Source organism: Pogoniulus pusillus, chromosome 26, assembly GCF_015220805.1.
Source record: "Pogoniulus pusillus isolate bPogPus1 chromosome 26, bPogPus1.pri, whole genome shotgun sequence".
NCBI classification, from domain to species: Eukaryota; Metazoa; Chordata; class Aves; order Piciformes; family Lybiidae; genus Pogoniulus; species Pogoniulus pusillus.
This window is the reverse complement of record NC_087289.1, coordinates 3407008-3424114: the sequence shown is the minus strand read 5'-3', so window position 1 is coordinate 3424114 and position 17107 is coordinate 3407008. Positions and strand designations below refer to the sequence as shown.

Sequence of the window (17107 nt, the reverse complement as noted above, 5' to 3'; positions counted from 1 at the left end):
AGGAAGGTTCAGAGGTGGGAAGAAGATTCAGCACAAACATGTCAAGAACTGAGTTTTTGCCCATTCCCGCAGGCCTTTGGCCTCACCACTGCAGCTCCTGGTGGAGCAGAGTGGCTGTTTCACGTGGCACTGCACATGATGCAATTCTTTGGTCGTTCCTCTCTTTGACCCCCTAATCAATTCTTTCCACTTTCATTCGGGGAAAAAAGAAAAGGTTGGGGAGGAGGGAGAAGCAATTTCCTTTTAATTGCTTGTTTGTCCTTGTCTACTCTCCCAACTTTTCAGATTTCTCAGAGCAGGGTTGGGGGTGTTTTGTCTCTCTTATTCTTGCTGGTACTGATGGAGAAGAATGGCATTTTCTGCTTGGAAAGAAACCAATTGCTTCCCCAGACCCCCTTGAGAAAGCTTAATTTGCTCAACTAGTCAGTATTCCATCTTCGTTAAAAAGTCCCAGACTGGAATTTGGATTTAATCCTTTGACTCACGTTTTTCCCTTCTCCCTCCTGCCTTCCACATCTCCATTTACACTTCCCAAAGTACTTTCCTCACCACCGGGGTTTTTTGGTTGTTTTTTTATTACCATGCACTCAAGTTACCCTCAGCCCAGGAGGAAAAAGAACACAAAAATGCCCCTCAAGCAAATAAAAAAGGCCCTCACCAAAGTAAATAAATAAGTAGACAGAGAAAACAGGCTGCTGGTCCATTTTCTTCTGTCTTCCCCTTAAGGCATGAGGTAATGCCAAACTATTCAGTGTGTGATGCAACTGCCCGATGGACATTCAGAGAATCCCAGCGTTTACCCAAGTGTGAGCTGGCAGCCAGACCAATCTCTCCAACAAGAGGCTATTTAAAGCCACAATGTGGTGCATTCTTAACATTTTTATTCAGAGCAGGATTTAATTGCTCACCGACAAACCACCTAAGCATTTGTGCCAGAGTGTTTGTGACTGGAATTGTTTTGCTATCTGTGCATTGTTTTAGAGCTGTTCAGCCATCAACTGAGCGTCTGAGGCAGGAATGAGAATTTGGTGCCTTAGCACTTGCTGTCTCAGATGGGTCAGAAGTGGTTTACCCTCTAGTCTCAGAATGGCTTAGGTTGGAAGGGACCTCAAGGATCATCCAGTTCCAACCCTCTGCCATAGGCAGTGACACCCCACTAGAACAGGTTGCTCAAGGCCTCATCCAACCTGGCCTTGAACACCAGCCACAACCTTTCTGGGCAACCTGTTCCAGTGTTTCACCACCCTCACTGTAAAGAACTTCTTCCTAACATCTACTTAGAATCTCCCCTCTTCCAGTTTAAACCCATGTTTTGCTGCTTCTTGCTTCTTCAGCATTTCTTCACTGATTTTTTCCCAGCAAGCTGTCTGTTTCTGTCACCTTGCTTGCAAAAAGGTGGTGGTGAGCAGGATATGAAGATGTGCTTGTCTGGATTGTCATCCCCTGGAAGTGAGAAGATGTAGCCCAGAGAGGTTAAATGCCCTTCCGAGATGCAGAAGACAGTCTGTGTCAGAACAGCATAGCCACTGCTCCTGACTCAGGGTCACCAGAATGACCTGGCTATGCAGGTGAGCTTTACATTAGCAGCTACCTTTGCAGCAGCACAGCCACAGCAAAGCCTACCTGCCAGAGTTCTACAGCTTGTCCTCAATCTGTGGCCTTGTGGATTATGCTGTTGCCTACTGCAGCAATCTGATACTAGATCATATACATCCACACCTTGGTGTTTCAAGCCTTGAATGAATGTCAATGCATGCCAGAAATATGTTGCACGTGCTCACCAGTAGTAAGCTATGATCCTCAGTCATTTGTGCATTTATGTCTCTCCTCCTTACCTAACTTTTTGGAAGTCTTGAGTTAATTTTGCTACGTAAACCCATCAGCACTTAAAATGTGCTGCATCTAAGTCATGTTGTCTTGCAGGAATCAACTGCACGTTTCAGCACTCTGAGCTGGGGCCTTATTGTTTGCCAAATGTTTAGACCTCTTTGGGCAGGAGTAGCTTTGTGCAAGTCAGTGAAGCATGATGGAGTTGCACATGTAACTCACCAGTTTTATTTCATTACAGCTATCCAAGCAGATGAACCTTAGTATCTTTCAGCAGTGAGCTGGTATTTTCAGCAACTAAAGCACTGAAGTAACTAACACGTTTCCCAGGGTGGGCCTGTGAGAGTCACTCTACCTTTCAGTGCCTCAGCTTCCCTGCCTGCTGAACAGGGCAGTGAAGGCTGCCTTCCTTGGTGAAGCACTCTGAAGCTTCTGATGCTAGACTCACCGCAGGCAGGCATCACCAGGAGGGTGCTGTGGGTACCAATCATCTGCATACACTGGAGCTGGGAGAAGAGTCCAGAAAATCCCACCCTCTGTATACCCCCATCATGACACACCTTGCAGTGCTCTTTGCTTAAGTATTAATTAACAAACGAGCCAATTCAGATGCACTTAAATAACAGAATCAACCAGGTTGGAAGAGACCTCCAAGATCAGCCAGTCCAACCCAGCACCCAGCCCTAGCCAGTCAACTTAGACCATGGCACCGAGTGCCTCATCCAGGCTTTTCTTGAACCCCTCCAGGGATGGTGACTCCACCACCTCCCTGGGCAGCCCATTCCAATGCCAATCACTCTCTCTGTGAATGATTAGCTTGGGCAGACTGTCCATCCCCACTGTGGCTTCCAGGCTTCTTTTTTTATTCCCCCTTATAAATCAAGGCAAAACTTTAAATGTGGTGACTGAACAATACAGAACCACCCACTCCTGTATCAGTCCTTTTGCCACCTTTGTGCAGGAAGTTACTGCAGAAGCATGCTGCTGGGACATTGCACTTTATGCCATCTCGTTGCATGGCAGGAGTACAGGCCAGCATGGAGGAGTGAGTCCATGTATGAGATTAGTTTAATCCTCTTTCAGAATCCTCTGATGGGGAGGGGAAGGACAATGACCTAGTGCCAGCGTTTATTTTGTCCACAAGTTCAGTTTGAATAGGGAGGAGAAGGTGGTGGGGAATGAAGAGGAGAGGGAAAAAAAAAAACCCATTCCTGGAGTTCATTTGGTCTGGAGTGATGCCAAGCCCAGGGGGCTGCTTGCAAATGGGGAGTGGAAAAAAAAGGCGAGAAAGAAGAGCAGAATGATGATTAGAAATCACAAATGAAAGAATCTCAACAAGGAGGGAGCAGAGAAAAACAACAACAACAAAAAATTCTCTGCTCCTCTGAATATGTGTAGGGAGGAAAAAAATTCCTTGCCTTTTCTAAGAGTCCTATTCATTAGCAGATACACTTGCTCTGCTGCCAAGGAATAAAGGAGCACCCTGAACAGTCTCCTCTCTCCTTGGAGGCACCCACTGGCTCAGCCTCACTGTGAGAGAAAATACTCTCTAACCCCAGCTGAAGCTTTTCTGTGCTCCTGTTTCTTGCAGGGCTCCTTTTACTCCAACCTCATCCACACTGGCTTTCGAAGGTGGGTGTCGACATCCATAGGCAACATCTGGGATTGCTAAGGACAGCTTCCCCAGTCTGTTTAGGAATGCAGAGTCGAAGCAGGAGGATGCTTTCTAATGCCTCAGGTGTGCATTGCTGTCAAGTTGGAGCTGGTGTGTGTAGATCAGACACCTCAGGTAAAATCACCAATGTGTAGTGTCCAAATCCAGGTGGGACTCCACACTCTGAGAGCAGTCCTGGCCTGCTTGGACGTCAGTGTGGTCAGTAAATCACATGCCTGTCTTGCATACCTGCAAATAGGCTGAACACCACCTAGAAGAACCATGCTTGCTCCACCAGGATGGTAGGAAAGGGGCATCTGCTGGAATGGGTGCACCACAGTTCAATCTCCTAGCAAATCTGAGCTCAGTTTCTCCTTGCTTTGCAGCCACCTTTAATGTGAGCAATCACCAGTGGAAAAGCCAGCCATGCACCCAGGAGGAAGTGGCTTACTTGGTGAGACTGCTATCCACATCACACTTTGGAGGGGGTTTAAATGGCTGCTTTGGAGGAGGCTGCTCATGGCCCTGCCTCTGCTCCAGGAGCCTGTTGAGGAGCCAGCTGACATCTCCTCTGGCCTTCCCTCTCTTGTGGAGCTATTTGCCATGCATTTTACTGATTTCTTTTCTGCAGGATTTCTGGGAAATATCCTGCACACAGGGGTCCAGGGACAACCAGCAGAAGCGCATCTGCAGCTTCCCAGACTTAACAGGTTTTATTTTTCCTCTTTATGCATCATTCTAGCTATCTCAAGTCCCTTTAAAACAGGAAAGAGCACTGTGTGTATCCTGCTTCATCCTTTCTGCAAAAAGCAGCCCTGAGATCAGACTGCTACCTTTTTCTGGCATGGTTCCTGTAAGCTGAGCAAGCCCCAAGTCCTATTGCTCTCCATTGTGCCTGACCCAGCCAGTGGTTCTGTCTCCAGGGCTCACAACTGATGAATGCGCCCTTCTCTTTCTAAAGTGAGACCTTCTCTTATGTTTCAAAACAGAGCAAGCCAAGATTTATCCTCTGCTTTATGCTGTGGCCCACTAACTAAAGCACACCTGTGGAAATCTCTCTCTGCTCAGTATCCCATCTCCTGATGCAGACTCAAGGGGAAGGGCTCAGCATCAGTAGTCAGCTCCCATCTACCTCCTCCACTTGGGGTCACCTTACCTTCCTCTTCAGAACGTCAGCAGGACAAGTGGTGGTGTCTGCTCTCCCAGCTGCACCTCTGACCCAGGATTCCCATTTCTTGGCTAGTGAAATGACACAGTTGGCATGTAGCAAAGAACGACTTCCCTTTCCTTCATCAGGCAATGCAGGGGGTGTCAGGATTTATCCCCTGCCTCTGTGTATTCAGCCAGCTGTGTGCAGCCATCCCCTGCCCAGCTTCGCCGCCCGCCTGGCTGCCCTATCGGCGCGCCGTGAGCGCCGCCTTGCGGCACGGCCCGGACTTGTCAGCCGCAGCCGCCCTGAGCAGTGTCCGTCAGCTCAGGACGCTGCAGGCTACCTTTCAGCGAGAGAAATGGGATAAAATCAGGCCCGCCAAGTGTGTCTGGTGTCAGTGGCTGCGTGCAGCATGCGTTCCCAGCTTTGCCCTGACAGATGTTGAGGATTCTACCTCAACAGCTCTCCAGTTAGCATCACATGAGCTGATAAAGGAGTAAAAGGGGGAAGGAGTCTTTTGACTAGACAGGTGAGCAGCACAGCTAAAACTTGCACACCGTTTGCTTCAGCCAAGAGTGTAAGCTCCCCTCTGCCATGCAGGCCATTGCAGAGAAGAAACTAACCCGGGCTGGCAGGAGAGAGAATGGGCAGCTGGGGCCTCACCCAGCTCCTTCTCTGCCCCTTCCCCACCCACAGGCCAGCCGAGGGAGTGGAGGGAGCCCGAGTGACCCAGCTGCCTTCCATCAAGCTGCTGCTGAAGCAGCTGAGTGGCCACCACACCGTCAGTGTCCCTCCTGATCCAGCTCTGGCCCCAGAGGCTGCTCCGGCCAGCAGCAGCTGCTGCATCACTTCTCACCTTCTGCTCTTTCTCCTTGCCCAGCCCAGGAAGCCTGGGGCAGGGTGGCCCTTCCCTGCTCCTCTGTCCCCTGTGCTGGGTGGCAGGGGGACAGAGCTGGGAAGCTGTGCTACACCTCCCCTGGCACTTCTCCTCCGCGGCTGATTGCTCTTCTCTCCCTGGCAGCTGCTGGGCCCCGCAGCACCAGGAGGGGCTTGCCGTGGCCCTGTGGCTAGCGAGGGACGTCAGTGTCTGCAGAGGCTCCCAGGTCCTTGGCCTCTGCCAGCAGCGCAGCTCTCTTTGGACAGCAGCTGACAGCTCTCTGCAGCCAGGAGGGCACCTGCCCAAGCCCATCCAGGTGAGTAAGCTTGGCCAGGGCTTCCCCATCCCCATCCTACTGGCTCCCCCTCCACACTGCTGTCCCCAGCACAGGGACCTCGAGTGGGGCTTGGGCTCAGTGCCAGCTTGTCCTTAACATCCCCTGCCTCCAAGCCACCTCTCTGTCCTGGCCCAGGGAGAGCTGTGGAGACATCTCCACATGCTTCTGTCCCTGCAGAGTGGTCCTCTGCCCCAGGGCCTGTCTGCAGCCACCTCTGTTCCTCTGTCCCCTGCAGGACCTGCTGGCTCTGCTGAACCAGGTGGGGCCACCCACAGAGGGGATCTTCCATCTGGCGGCCAGTGAGAGCACATCCAGGCAGCTGCGGGAGGCCCTGGACAGCGGCAGGAGGTGCCTCTGGAGAGCCAGCCCCACATCTGCTGGCCGCCCTCTCGAAGATGAAGCCTGCTGCCCTGGAGCCCAGCAGCTGCCAGCTGCGAGGGTGGCAAAGCAGCCACCTGCTGAGGAGTGAGTGCCGAGGATGCCGCCCGTACCCCCGGCAGCAGTGCCTGGAGCCTCACGCCCAGCCCTTGGCATCACTGCAGGACTGCTGCGCAAGATCTCCTCCAAGCTCCTCAGCCTGGACCTCTACCAGCAGTGGGTGAGTGCCTTGAGGAAGCCCAGCAGGCAGGAGAAGGTGGAGGGGCTGAAAGAGTGAGTGTGGCCAGTGGCCTGCCTGCTCTGCAGGGACCAGACCCACAGCAGGGCCTTAGAGCCAGTGTGGCCAAGGAGCTTCACCTCGGCTGGCCTTGGCTGAGATCAGCCTGGGAGGTGAGTGCTGACAACATCCACTTGACCTACATTGTCTTCCTGTTCCCTCAGGGTGGCCAGCGAGTTGCCACAGCCAAGCCTCCTGCTGCTCAAGAGCTTGCTGGCCTCCTCCTCAGCCCGCCAGAGGGCCCTTGCATGGTCAGAGGGCTGGAGAGCCTCTCTTACCAGGACTAGCTGCCAAGAGCTTGGGCTGCTCAGCCTGGAGCAGGAGCCAGAAGGCCTCAGAGCTGCATTTAACTCGCCCGCGCGCCCGGCCCCGCCCCGCCCCGCCGCGTCACCCTCGCGCGCCCACCTACGCCACGCCCCCGCCGCTGCCCTGCGCCCCTCAGGGCTCCTCCGAGCGACAGAGCCCCAAGGGGCAGGGAAAGACTTGGGCGAGCCAGCCCCGGTACCGCTCTCTTCCCGAATCTTTAAAAAAGGCAGACATTTCACCCAAAGTCTCAGGAAAAAACTGCCAAAGATAGGGATTTTCGCCAAGCTTTTCCCCGGCAGTGTGTTTTGGTGAGGCTGGGAGCAGCGAGAGCCTGCCCGAGTTAGAATGTGCTTCCCTTGCACTACCCAGAGGCAGGTTAAGCAGCTCCAACTCCTGAAAGTACAAGAGGAGCAGCAGAAAGCAAGCTGATAGAGCAAAGTTCACGTCAGGTGCTGCTCCACCAGCGAAATGTGACTTAAGTCACTAAAAAATTACTGGTCTGCATTTCACAGTTTGCTCCCTGCTGTTTTTTACTCCATGGCAAATTAACATTCTTTAGAGAGTCTCACAGCAAAATAATTGGGTCCAGACAATTTCCCGTCCCCACTAATACCACACACCCTTAGACAGAGGGGTTTGCCTACCTACGCTCCTTCAGGGCTCCTCAGTACTATGTGGCTGCCCAGAGGAAAGGTCCTGCAACCTCTATCTGAAGTAGACACTGAAATGTCATTGCTCTATAGGACAGTGAGTGAACAGCCCAGCCAAAGGGCTGTGAAAGTCTTGTCTTCCCCCTCCAGAACACAGCATAGCCATCTATTGCAGGGCCACAGGTCCCAACCATGACGGCTATGCAGGCGTGACCTGGCACCAAAATCATCCTGCTCACTCCCTCAGCTGGTGCTGGGGCTAGCTGGACTAGCTCTGTTGCACTGCACAGTGAAGACAAATCATCATTTCCTAAATTACCTAGTGCTGAAGCCAGCACTGAAAAATGCAGCTGCCAATCTTTAGGTTGTGCTATGGTTTGTTGATACTTTCCAAAGAGGTGTGGTTCTTTTGCTTCTGATTAAAAGCCAGGCTCTTCCTATCTTCTGGCAGGAAGAAGACTGCTGCACTGGCACTGCTTTACATAAACACCCACTGCCAAGAGCTATCAAAAATATTTAAGGAGCCTTACATTTTACACAGGAAAGTAATTCCAGAAAGTCTGAGAATGACTAACTATTGAAGAGCTGTCTCTCAGCATTGTGCCTACAACATACCTAGTGCAGAAATCGTTTGCATGCTTTTTCTGGGCAAAGCAGAGTTTGAGTACTCTTAACTTTTCTATGTTTTCTCCTAGAACACTTTCTTTGTTGAAGCTCAAAGTTGGTATTGTAAGGATGGCTGAAAAACAGAAGAATCATCATCAGAGTCTGGTAAGGAGTCCACCCCACCTCTGCCTCACGCTCCTATAGTGCACCCAAAGGCTGGAGCAGCAGCAAACAAGGAGAGAAGAAGAAAGGCAGAGAAAAAGAGGACAAATCAGAATGATTACACAGTCAAAGTAAGTCGTAAAAGGGAACTGGAAAAGAATGAAACACTGTTAAGGAGGGAGCTGAATCTGGGTTAGAAGTGAACTGTAGTGAGGCTGAAATAAAAAATCTTAAGTAGTTTATTAACTATCTAAAGAAAATATCCCCAAACTTATTAACAATTAACACAGAGAGATTCTATTATGCAGTTGGTAAAAGTAATTTGCAGAATGTATCTATAAAGTCAGATTAAATTTCAATAATGAAAGGGTTTAGAAAACGTTTCTAACTGGAGAGTCTTGCAGCACAAACTGCCGCTTAAAGGTTAAGCATAAACGTTAACAGACTTCAGAAAAGAGAGTTACTCACTGCTTAGAGTCTCAGTATGTGTAATCCAACAGTACAGGTTGCAGTCCCAAAGCCTACACGAGTTAAAATACAGTCCCAGCCACCGGGCGGCCTTCCACGTGGTGATGGTGCGAGTGAGGTTTTGCTGCTTGGATAGCTCATATTGAGCACGTTGTGAGAGAAAGTCCATGGACACGAGGCACATCCTCCGTGGCTCTCAGGTGGTGATCGGAGTGGTCAGTCACCTGGGCAAGGCAGGATCCAGGCTGTGGGCTGGAGCAGTGCGATCGGGTGCGGTGTATAGCAAGGAGTCGGCCTTAGGGCCGGAGCGGGGCGCTGGCAGGCTCCGCTCACGTTGGTAGGTTGTTGCCTAGACTCGGCCAGAGTCAACCTCACTCGGGCTTGGCTGAGCTCAAGTGGGCAGCTGTATCCCAGCCTAGGGCAAGCCATTTCAGTCCCTCGGCTCAGACAAGCAGCGTGAGGGCCTTCCGTTCATGGGGAGGCAAGTCCCCAGGTACGCGCGGTACAAAGTGTGGTGGCACACAAAGGCAGGTAAGGCAAGCAGGCAGTGAACGAAACAAAGGCAGCAGCAGCAGCAAACAGACAAGTTGTCAAGGCATTTAAGCATTTGGACGAGTGTCTGTGACCAATAGCAGCAAATATCCCTAGAACCTGTCCTAGGTTACTGCACCAAAAAAGGGAGATGCACATGCCAAGCACCTGTGTTTACCAAAGCAAGGTGAAATACGGTGCCCCTGGTGGACTCAGAAGTGCCATGCTTTTGTCTGCTTTCCCGTGCTTCTTCCACCCAGGAAGGAAGTGGGGGGGAGAGGGCAGGTGAACATTCAAGCAGGTGTTTACGGTATGTCATGGGTATGTATTCTAGGTATAATTGGGACCTTCCACAACAAACACCAACTGCCAAAAACCTACAAACAATGTCAGAGACTGGCAATGAGTCCATCCCTGTCTCATATATTGAAAAGGTGGCTGGAGAAACATCTGGGAAAAGAGAAACAGCATCAGAGACTGGCACTGAGTGTATCCCAGCACCTCTGCCTCATCCACCCACACACGACCCTCCAAGTGGAGGAGCACAAGAGGACAAGATGGCAGAGAAAAAGAGCACCAGTGAAAGTGATGATATCATAGCAAGTAATTCGTGGTATTTAGAAGAACTACCTGAGAGAAAAGAAAACACAACATTAGAGGCTGACTATGAGGCCATCCCAACACCTCTGTTGCATACTGCCATACTCCACTCTGCAAGTGGAGGAGCAGAAAACGAGGAGATGGCAGAGAAGAAGAGCACCAGTGAAAGTGGTGCCCTGCAGGCTTGAAGAAAGGGGAAGCAAAGGGCCCTTCCAGCAGGAGGGGTGACCTGTGCAGATGTCTATGCCAGAATCAGGCTGGTGACTGGCTGTGTGCTTTGCACCTACGAAGTGGTAACTTGACTCTTTGTCTAGGAAAGGTATAACTATTGGGGTGCTGCCCGCCTTGGGGTCCTCTCCTGCCTTGACAGTTCCTGCAGAGAGAGTCCCCTTGCGCTGCCAAGGACAAGCAGCTGAGGGACTGAACCATCCCTGCTTAGGACAGCCTCCCACCATAAGCACTCTTTTATGCAAGCTTAACAGGCTTAAGGAACCTCGGATATCCTTTGAGAGAGAGCTGACAAGCACCTAGACCATCCTTTCTCTCAGACAGCCTAACTCACTTCGTGCGAAACTTTTCTCCTTAACCTGATTGATAGTGGGAAAAGCTGTGTTATAGCTTAGCCTGTTCCATTTCCTGATGCCTCATCTGTCCAACTTTTAGAACATTCAGTATCAGCATATGAGTCCACTTGGACTGCTGTTGAATGGTCAGTGTAAGGAACTTGCTTCAGAGTAAGAAACACAATCATCAGGTCCCCTTCCTGGTGAGGTGTGGTTCTTTTGCTTCTGATTAAAAGCCAGGCTCTTCCTATCTTCTGGCAGGAAGAACAGACTGCTACACTGGCACTGCTTTACATAAACACCCACTGCCAAGAGCTATCAAAAATATTTAAGGAGCCTTACATTTTACACAGGAAAGTAATTCCAGCAAGTCTGAGAATGACTAACTATTGAAGAGCTGTCTCTCAGCATTGTGCCCACAACATACCTAGTGCAGAAATCGTTTGCATGCTTTTTCTGGGCAAAGCAGAGTTTGAGTACTCTAACTTCACTATGTTTTCTCCTAGAACACTTTCTTTGTTGAAGCTCAAAGTTGGTATTGTAAGGATGGCTGAAAAACCCTCCAGGAAAACAGAAGAATCATCATCAGAGTCTGGCAAGGAGTCCACCCCACCTCTGCCTCATGCTCCTGTAGTGCACCCAAAGGCTGGAGCAGCAGCAAACAAGGAGAGAGGAAGAAAGGCAGAGAAAAAGAGGACAAAGCAGAATGATTACGCAAAGTGAGTCATGAAAGGAAATTGGAAAACAATGAAACAACAACTGCCAAAAAACTAAAACCCATGTCAGAGACTGGCAATGAGTCCAAACCTGTCTCATACTCACATATTGTAAGGATGTTTGGAGAAACATCTAGGAAAACAGAAGAAACAGCATCAGTGACTGGCAATGAGTCCATCCCAGCACCTCTGCCTCCTACTCCCATAGGGAAGTAGCAGAAGTTCACCATTGGGAACCACAGAACACCAACTGCCAAAAAGCTAAAAACAGTGTCAGAGACTGGCACTGAGTCCATCCATGCCTCATACTTGCATATTGTAAGGATGGCTGGGAAAACACCTGGGAAAACTGAAGAAACACCTCTGTCTCATACTCCCATACTTCACCCTAGGGGCAATGCAGCAGAAAACAAGAGATTAAAAGCGGCAGAGACAAGGAGGACAAATTGGAGTGATGGTGTAGTCAAACCTACTGTGATACTAGAAATCTTAGAGGAAAAGAGAACAAATGGAAGTGTTTCATGGGATTCAGAAAACAACAAAAATCAGCTGAACAAAAAGAAAACACATTAAAGGCTGGCAAAGAGCTCATGCCAACACCTCCATCTCATTCTACCATAATCCCCTATGAAAGCAGAGGAGCAGAAAATAAAGAGATGGCAGAGAAAAAGAGCACCAATGAAAATGATGGTGATAATATAATCATAGTAAGTCATACATTGGAATTAGAAGAACCAGCTGAGAGAGAACACAACATTAGAGATTGGCAATGATTCCATCCCAACACCTCTCTTTCATACTTCCATATTCCACCCTGGAAGTGGAGGAGCAGAAAATGAGAGCATAAAAATGGCAGAAAGAAACAGGACAAACCAGAGTGGTGATGTAGTCAAAGCAAGTCATAAATGGAAATCAGAAAACAATGAAAAAGCAATGTAAGAGCCTGTCAAGGAGTCCTACCCAAGACCTCTGTCTCACATTCCAATACTTGGCCCTAAGGGTGAAGCACCAGAAACCAAGGAAAGAATAAACCTGGCAGAGATAAAGAGATCAAATCAGAGGAACGATGTAGCCAAAGCAAGCTGCAAACAGGCATGAGAAAAACAATGAGAAACTATCCAAAGAAAATGAAGAAGCAGTACTAGAGACTTACAGTGACTCCATCCCAACACAGCTGTTTAGTCAGTGTCTGAAAACCGTGAAGACCATAGAGAAGAGATTGGTCTACACCAATGAGGACATTTCCTCCGAGTTTGCTGAGCCTGTGCTGTCTGCAAGCACACAATCAGTGAGTCATGGCGGCACTCTGCCCAGCATTGAGACTGCTCCACATCAACCTCAACCAAGCCCGAGCCTGCTACAGACATAAAAACTATGCAGAAGCTGTGGAGCACTTTTCAAGAGCTGCGGAGGTATAAGGCTAGCAAAGTACAATCACCACAGCAAAGTACATGGAAGGCTGTCATTACACTGACTGGGTGTAATAATATCACAGGGAGCAAGGAGCACAAACCTGGGATGGGTAGGGGGTCCTGAAAATCCTGAGATGCAATTTCCAGATTTCACATGAAACTAAGAGGTATAAATGAGTCATAGAAGGAAGGGGGCACTGGGCAGAACAATAACAACAACAAAAGATTTTAGGTGATTTCAGACTTCTCTCCAGATTTTCTCCACCTGTATTTATGCAGGAGGGGAATTTCAGTCCCATACAGTGAAAACAAAAAATCACCCATCCCCCCCCCCCCCCCCGAAAAAAAACAAAATAAAACCCACCACAAAACAACCCTAACAAAACAATCCCATGACTCTGTTTTTAATTCCAGCATCATCAGAGACAAATGACATCTCAAAGTCAGGGTAGTTTGCACTCTACCCCAGGTGTCCATGCACTACTGGGCAAAAAGTTTCATCCCTTGATTAAACAGAAGGTCCACTTTAGTGTCTTTTTTTTTCCCCTACATGCACTCTATTTGCCTTACCAAGTCACCAAATCCCTTCCATGTACCTCTGTTTCCTGCAAAAAGCCTAGACACAGACAGGGTTTAAGATAAACTCAATGAGAAATTTGGGGGGAGCAAGCTGAGCCCCACCCTACCATGCCCCATGCAGCCTGGTAAGTTCATCTGGCATAGACAGCACTCCCCCTTTTCTGGCAAGCAGCAGTTTTCAGATAGAAATAAGGCTCATTTCTCCTAAGTTAGCATGTCTGAGGTATATCTGGCTCTCAGCCAGTACTGTATAACCAGTAATATGCTCAAGATAGCAAATATGCCCTGCACACACGTTGCTATTACAGAATCCAGTGCTAACAGCACAGAGAGCAGCTAACATGCCAAAACTCTCATACGTACCTATTGAGTAATCCATTGCAGAACACAGTGTGGGAAGCCTAGTACATTTAGTTCCTACCTGACAGCTGTTTTCCTATTTAGTAGGGAATTACATCTTTTCAATATGTTTTCTAGCAAGTTATTTACACAAATCTCATTAACAATAAAAGGCAGGGGGGTTATATACAGTCCCTACACCGCTGACTGAAATTGCATACCAGGGTGTCAGTGTGACTTTGAACAGAAGCTGGAAAGTTATGCTGCATGAAATCATATCATTGAGAGAAAATCCCCTCTCCTTTTCCTCTCCATAGTGACATTTTTTTCCTCTCTTCACTGAGACAAACCCACCCTTAACTGGTTCTTTGTTGCACTGTTTTCCTGTAGTATTTTTGATAGTGCCTACCAGTTGCAAGGACCAGATTACAGTGCAATATACAAAAAGCAGTTTGCTTTCAGCCCTGTGTGGCACTTGCTACCAGCTTTGAAAGTTGTTTTCAGAAGTAGCCTTCCTTAGCAGACGTTTTCTGGGATGCAGTTAGTGTTCAATGTGCCAGGTGCCTGATGTGCAATGCAGTGATGTTATCAGGCTGATTACTTAAATGAAAAGGCACTAATTAAATATTTCTTGCCTTTTCAGGTTTGTCCCTCTGATCTGCCATTTTAAATAGCTCCAGGTTAAAACCACAAAGAGGGAAGTATAATTAAATATTGCTCTGCCAACAAATGAATAACAAATAATAAAAATCAGGCAGGTTATTGATCGAGTCCAACTAACTTAGCCCTTTCAGCCTGGCAGGGAACAGCATGTGTGATCTTATGGAAGCTACCAAAGAATCTCATTGCAACACATTATTTAACCCAATTTACTTATTTTCCAAGATAAATGTGCTATCAAAGATGTACCTATGTTCACACATATAGAGAGATATCTACTGAGCACCTTCAAGACAAACCATATTCCTGAGTTTAAAATACACCAAACCTATAGCAGTGATTAGTAAATTGTTACCATTGCCAGTTTCTTACACTTGAACACCAGATTAGGGCAGGGATGGCTTGAAATTATTTTCATTATATAATTCCTCATGGGCTCTCTTGTAATCTACATCAAAGACCAGCACCACCAGCAATGCATAAATAAGCCAGAAACAAAACTTGGACATGGTGGAGATGAAATTCCTATTAGCTTCAGATGAGTTAGGATTTTGCTGGGGTTTGTGCTGCCTTTCATTACCACTCAGGCATAACTATAGTTTGTTAAGGGCACACATGTCCTGCCAGCAACACTTCACTAATTGAGGGCTCCGTTGATTTTTACCCTGCTAAGATGGACACTGTAATTAGCACAGGGTGAGAGTTTTTTACATGCAGTCATCTCAGATCTACAAAAGACGAGTAACAACAAAAGGAGGTGGCACATGCTTCTGCCTAATGCACAGGAGACAGTGGTAAAGAATAACACTGGTATAGACATGTGATGCCATCACTGCGGCAGGTTCATTTAGCTACATGCAAAGTCATGACAAGGCATTCATCTCCTGTCCCTATTCGTCCCCACCCCATTCCCGAGCACTTTTTGTTTGTAGACCTATGCCTGCCTTGAGTCCACACAGTGGAGGTCCATCCCTCGTATTAGTTCCAAGTAGTAAGTATCTGGCTTGGTGGCCTGAACGCCCATCAGTGGTTAGAGAACAGCTTCTGCATTCCCAGGGCACATCTAGCAGGCACACAATCCCTTCAGATTCAGGGTTCTGTTAAGGGAGCCTAAGCAAAGGAAGTAAGGAAGACTATGAGATGTTTATTAAAAGAAAACAGAACAGCCACCAAAAGCCTGCCCACCTCAGGCAAACCAAAAACCAAGCACATTTTCTCAGAGCTTCTCAAAGTATATGTTAGTTCAAGAAAAAACCTATGCCAATTTTGTACTCTCAGCTTTCAGAAAGATGGTAATGATCACTCTCTCTCTGTGATTTCCCAAGAACACTAAAATAAGGAAGCTGTTTGGACAGTACAAATATAACTAGAACAGGAAATACTTTACCTCCTTTAAATTATCTCACCTTCAAAATAGTAAGATGTAGTGACTCCAGTGCTACAGAAACTAGAGCTTATTCAGACATGCTTTGGATTCAATTGTCCTCAAACAGGAAGGATCACCTAAGGAAGAATAAATGGAGTTACAGTGAGATCACAGGAAAACTGAAGTAGAAATTAAAAGTTCACTCTTCTTTCTTAGCACACACACACAAAAAAGCAGCAATCAGGAATGTCAATTCTCAGTATAATTAACGTAATAACTTGCAGAATGGGAATACATCCACTGACTGTGGTTGTCACATTGTAAAATGCAGGAACTGATACAAAAGCACAGCAACAAAAGACTCCAACATTCTGAGGCAAAATTAACAAAGACAAACCTTGAAAGAATCATTTTTCAAAAAGAACAAAGAAATTATTCTGATGTACCCTCCTAAAATCAGCTTGCTGGCATCACTTAACTAGGGCATAGAGAATTTTACATTCTCATTGAGTTTTTATGTCATCACCACATTTCATGATTTGCTGGGAATCCTTTGGCATTAGTCATGAATTCAGATTAAAATATTCATTTCTGCATTTATTTGCATTTACTGAACTATTCTTTCTTTAATTTCATGTCAATTTCACAGCTCCTGCATTCATTTCTGAAACTTTATTAGTCAAAAATCAGCTTAAATATTCTTACCCACAGATGTATCAAATATATAGAAGTGGGTTTTGCTAGAAGAAATCTTCCAAGACACCACAAGTAGAGAGACAGAGAATAGAGACCAAGTCAGCAGCTCATTCTTAAGAGCAGCTGCCTTCAGGAAAATAGCTTTTCCATTCTTAAGAAGGAAAAGGAGTACCACTTAGATCAACTTTAGATCCTGTATGAGAAGTCAAGTCTGGGTCCTTCTGAAAATGAGTGATTGTATTCTCTGGTTTCTCAATATCAAAATTTAAGGCTACCTTTAGCATCCCTGGCACAGTTGAGGACACTGAATATTTTTAACCAGCACAAACCTTTTTAGGCTTTTTTTACATCTATGCTTTGTCAAGGAAGAAAGAAGCTATCCTGTGAATCAGGTCCCATGTGCATAATCACACACCTATAGGAACTAATCATAGAATCAGCCAGGTTGGAAGAGACCTCCAAGATCATCCAGTCCAACCTAGCACCCAGCCCTACCCAGTCATCTAGACCATGGCACTAAATGCCTCCACCACCTCCCTGGGCATCCAATTCCAATGCCAATCACTCTCTGAAGAATTTCCATAAAAAGCATTTGGTTCAAACATTGCTGTATAGGGAATGCTTGGCCTTAAAAACTGTGCTGTTTGGACTCTGAATCCATCTTATGAGCAGTCCATCTGCACTAGTACCTTTTTTTACTATTGATTTAAATCAGGGGCCATGAACAACCTGACAGTGTCTGTAATAAGCCTGCTGATTGCTTCACCTTTTGGACTTCTTGCTTCTCATTTGGTCTCACATTTTTTGTCCTGTGAAGATGCACATTTTTCTAAATGGTTTAAGAAATGGATGAGACCTTCATTGGCAACTAGGAAATGTAGAGTAACAAGCTCTGCTGAATTTAGAACCAGCTTCAAATTTGTTAGCCTGTGTAGAGCCATCACCCACTGCAA

The 17107-nt window shown here is 47.3% G+C and overlaps 1 protein-coding gene and 1 long non-coding RNA gene across 9 annotated transcripts in view; one reads left to right on the top strand and one right to left on the bottom strand.

Annotated features, from left to right (window-relative positions):
- LOC135186753 (rho GTPase-activating protein 33-like) overlaps window positions 1-10148 on the top strand; it is a 37645-nt gene extending 27497 nt beyond the window's left edge. The window contains exons 2-6 of one of the 8 annotated variants that reach the window (XR_010307090.1): window positions 3419-3565; window positions 3868-3935; window positions 4113-5824; window positions 6081-6496; window positions 6665-7442. Coding sequence is in view for 1 of the 8 variants with exons in the window: in XM_064164746.1 (XP_064020816.1) it covers window positions 6241-6443; window positions 6665-7001; window positions 8152-8199 (588 nt within the window). In the remaining 7 variants the exon portion in view is untranslated. Of the gene's footprint in view, window positions 1-1375; window positions 1569-3418; window positions 5825-6080; window positions 6497-6664; window positions 7443-8151; window positions 8356-9557 lie in introns of those variants that run through there. The other 7 variants (XR_010307091.1, XM_064164746.1, XR_010307086.1 and 4 more) reach the window with 7 other exon arrangements.
- Window positions 10149-14287: 4139 nt separating this feature from the next.
- On the bottom strand, window positions 14288-15590 carry LOC135186755 (uncharacterized). The gene is made up of 2 exons (XR_010307092.1): window positions 15499-15590; window positions 14288-15202 (listed from the first exon to the last, which is right to left on the bottom strand). It is a non-coding gene; the product is annotated as an uncharacterized LOC135186755 (long non-coding RNA).
- Window positions 15591-17107: the final 1517 nt, after the last annotated feature.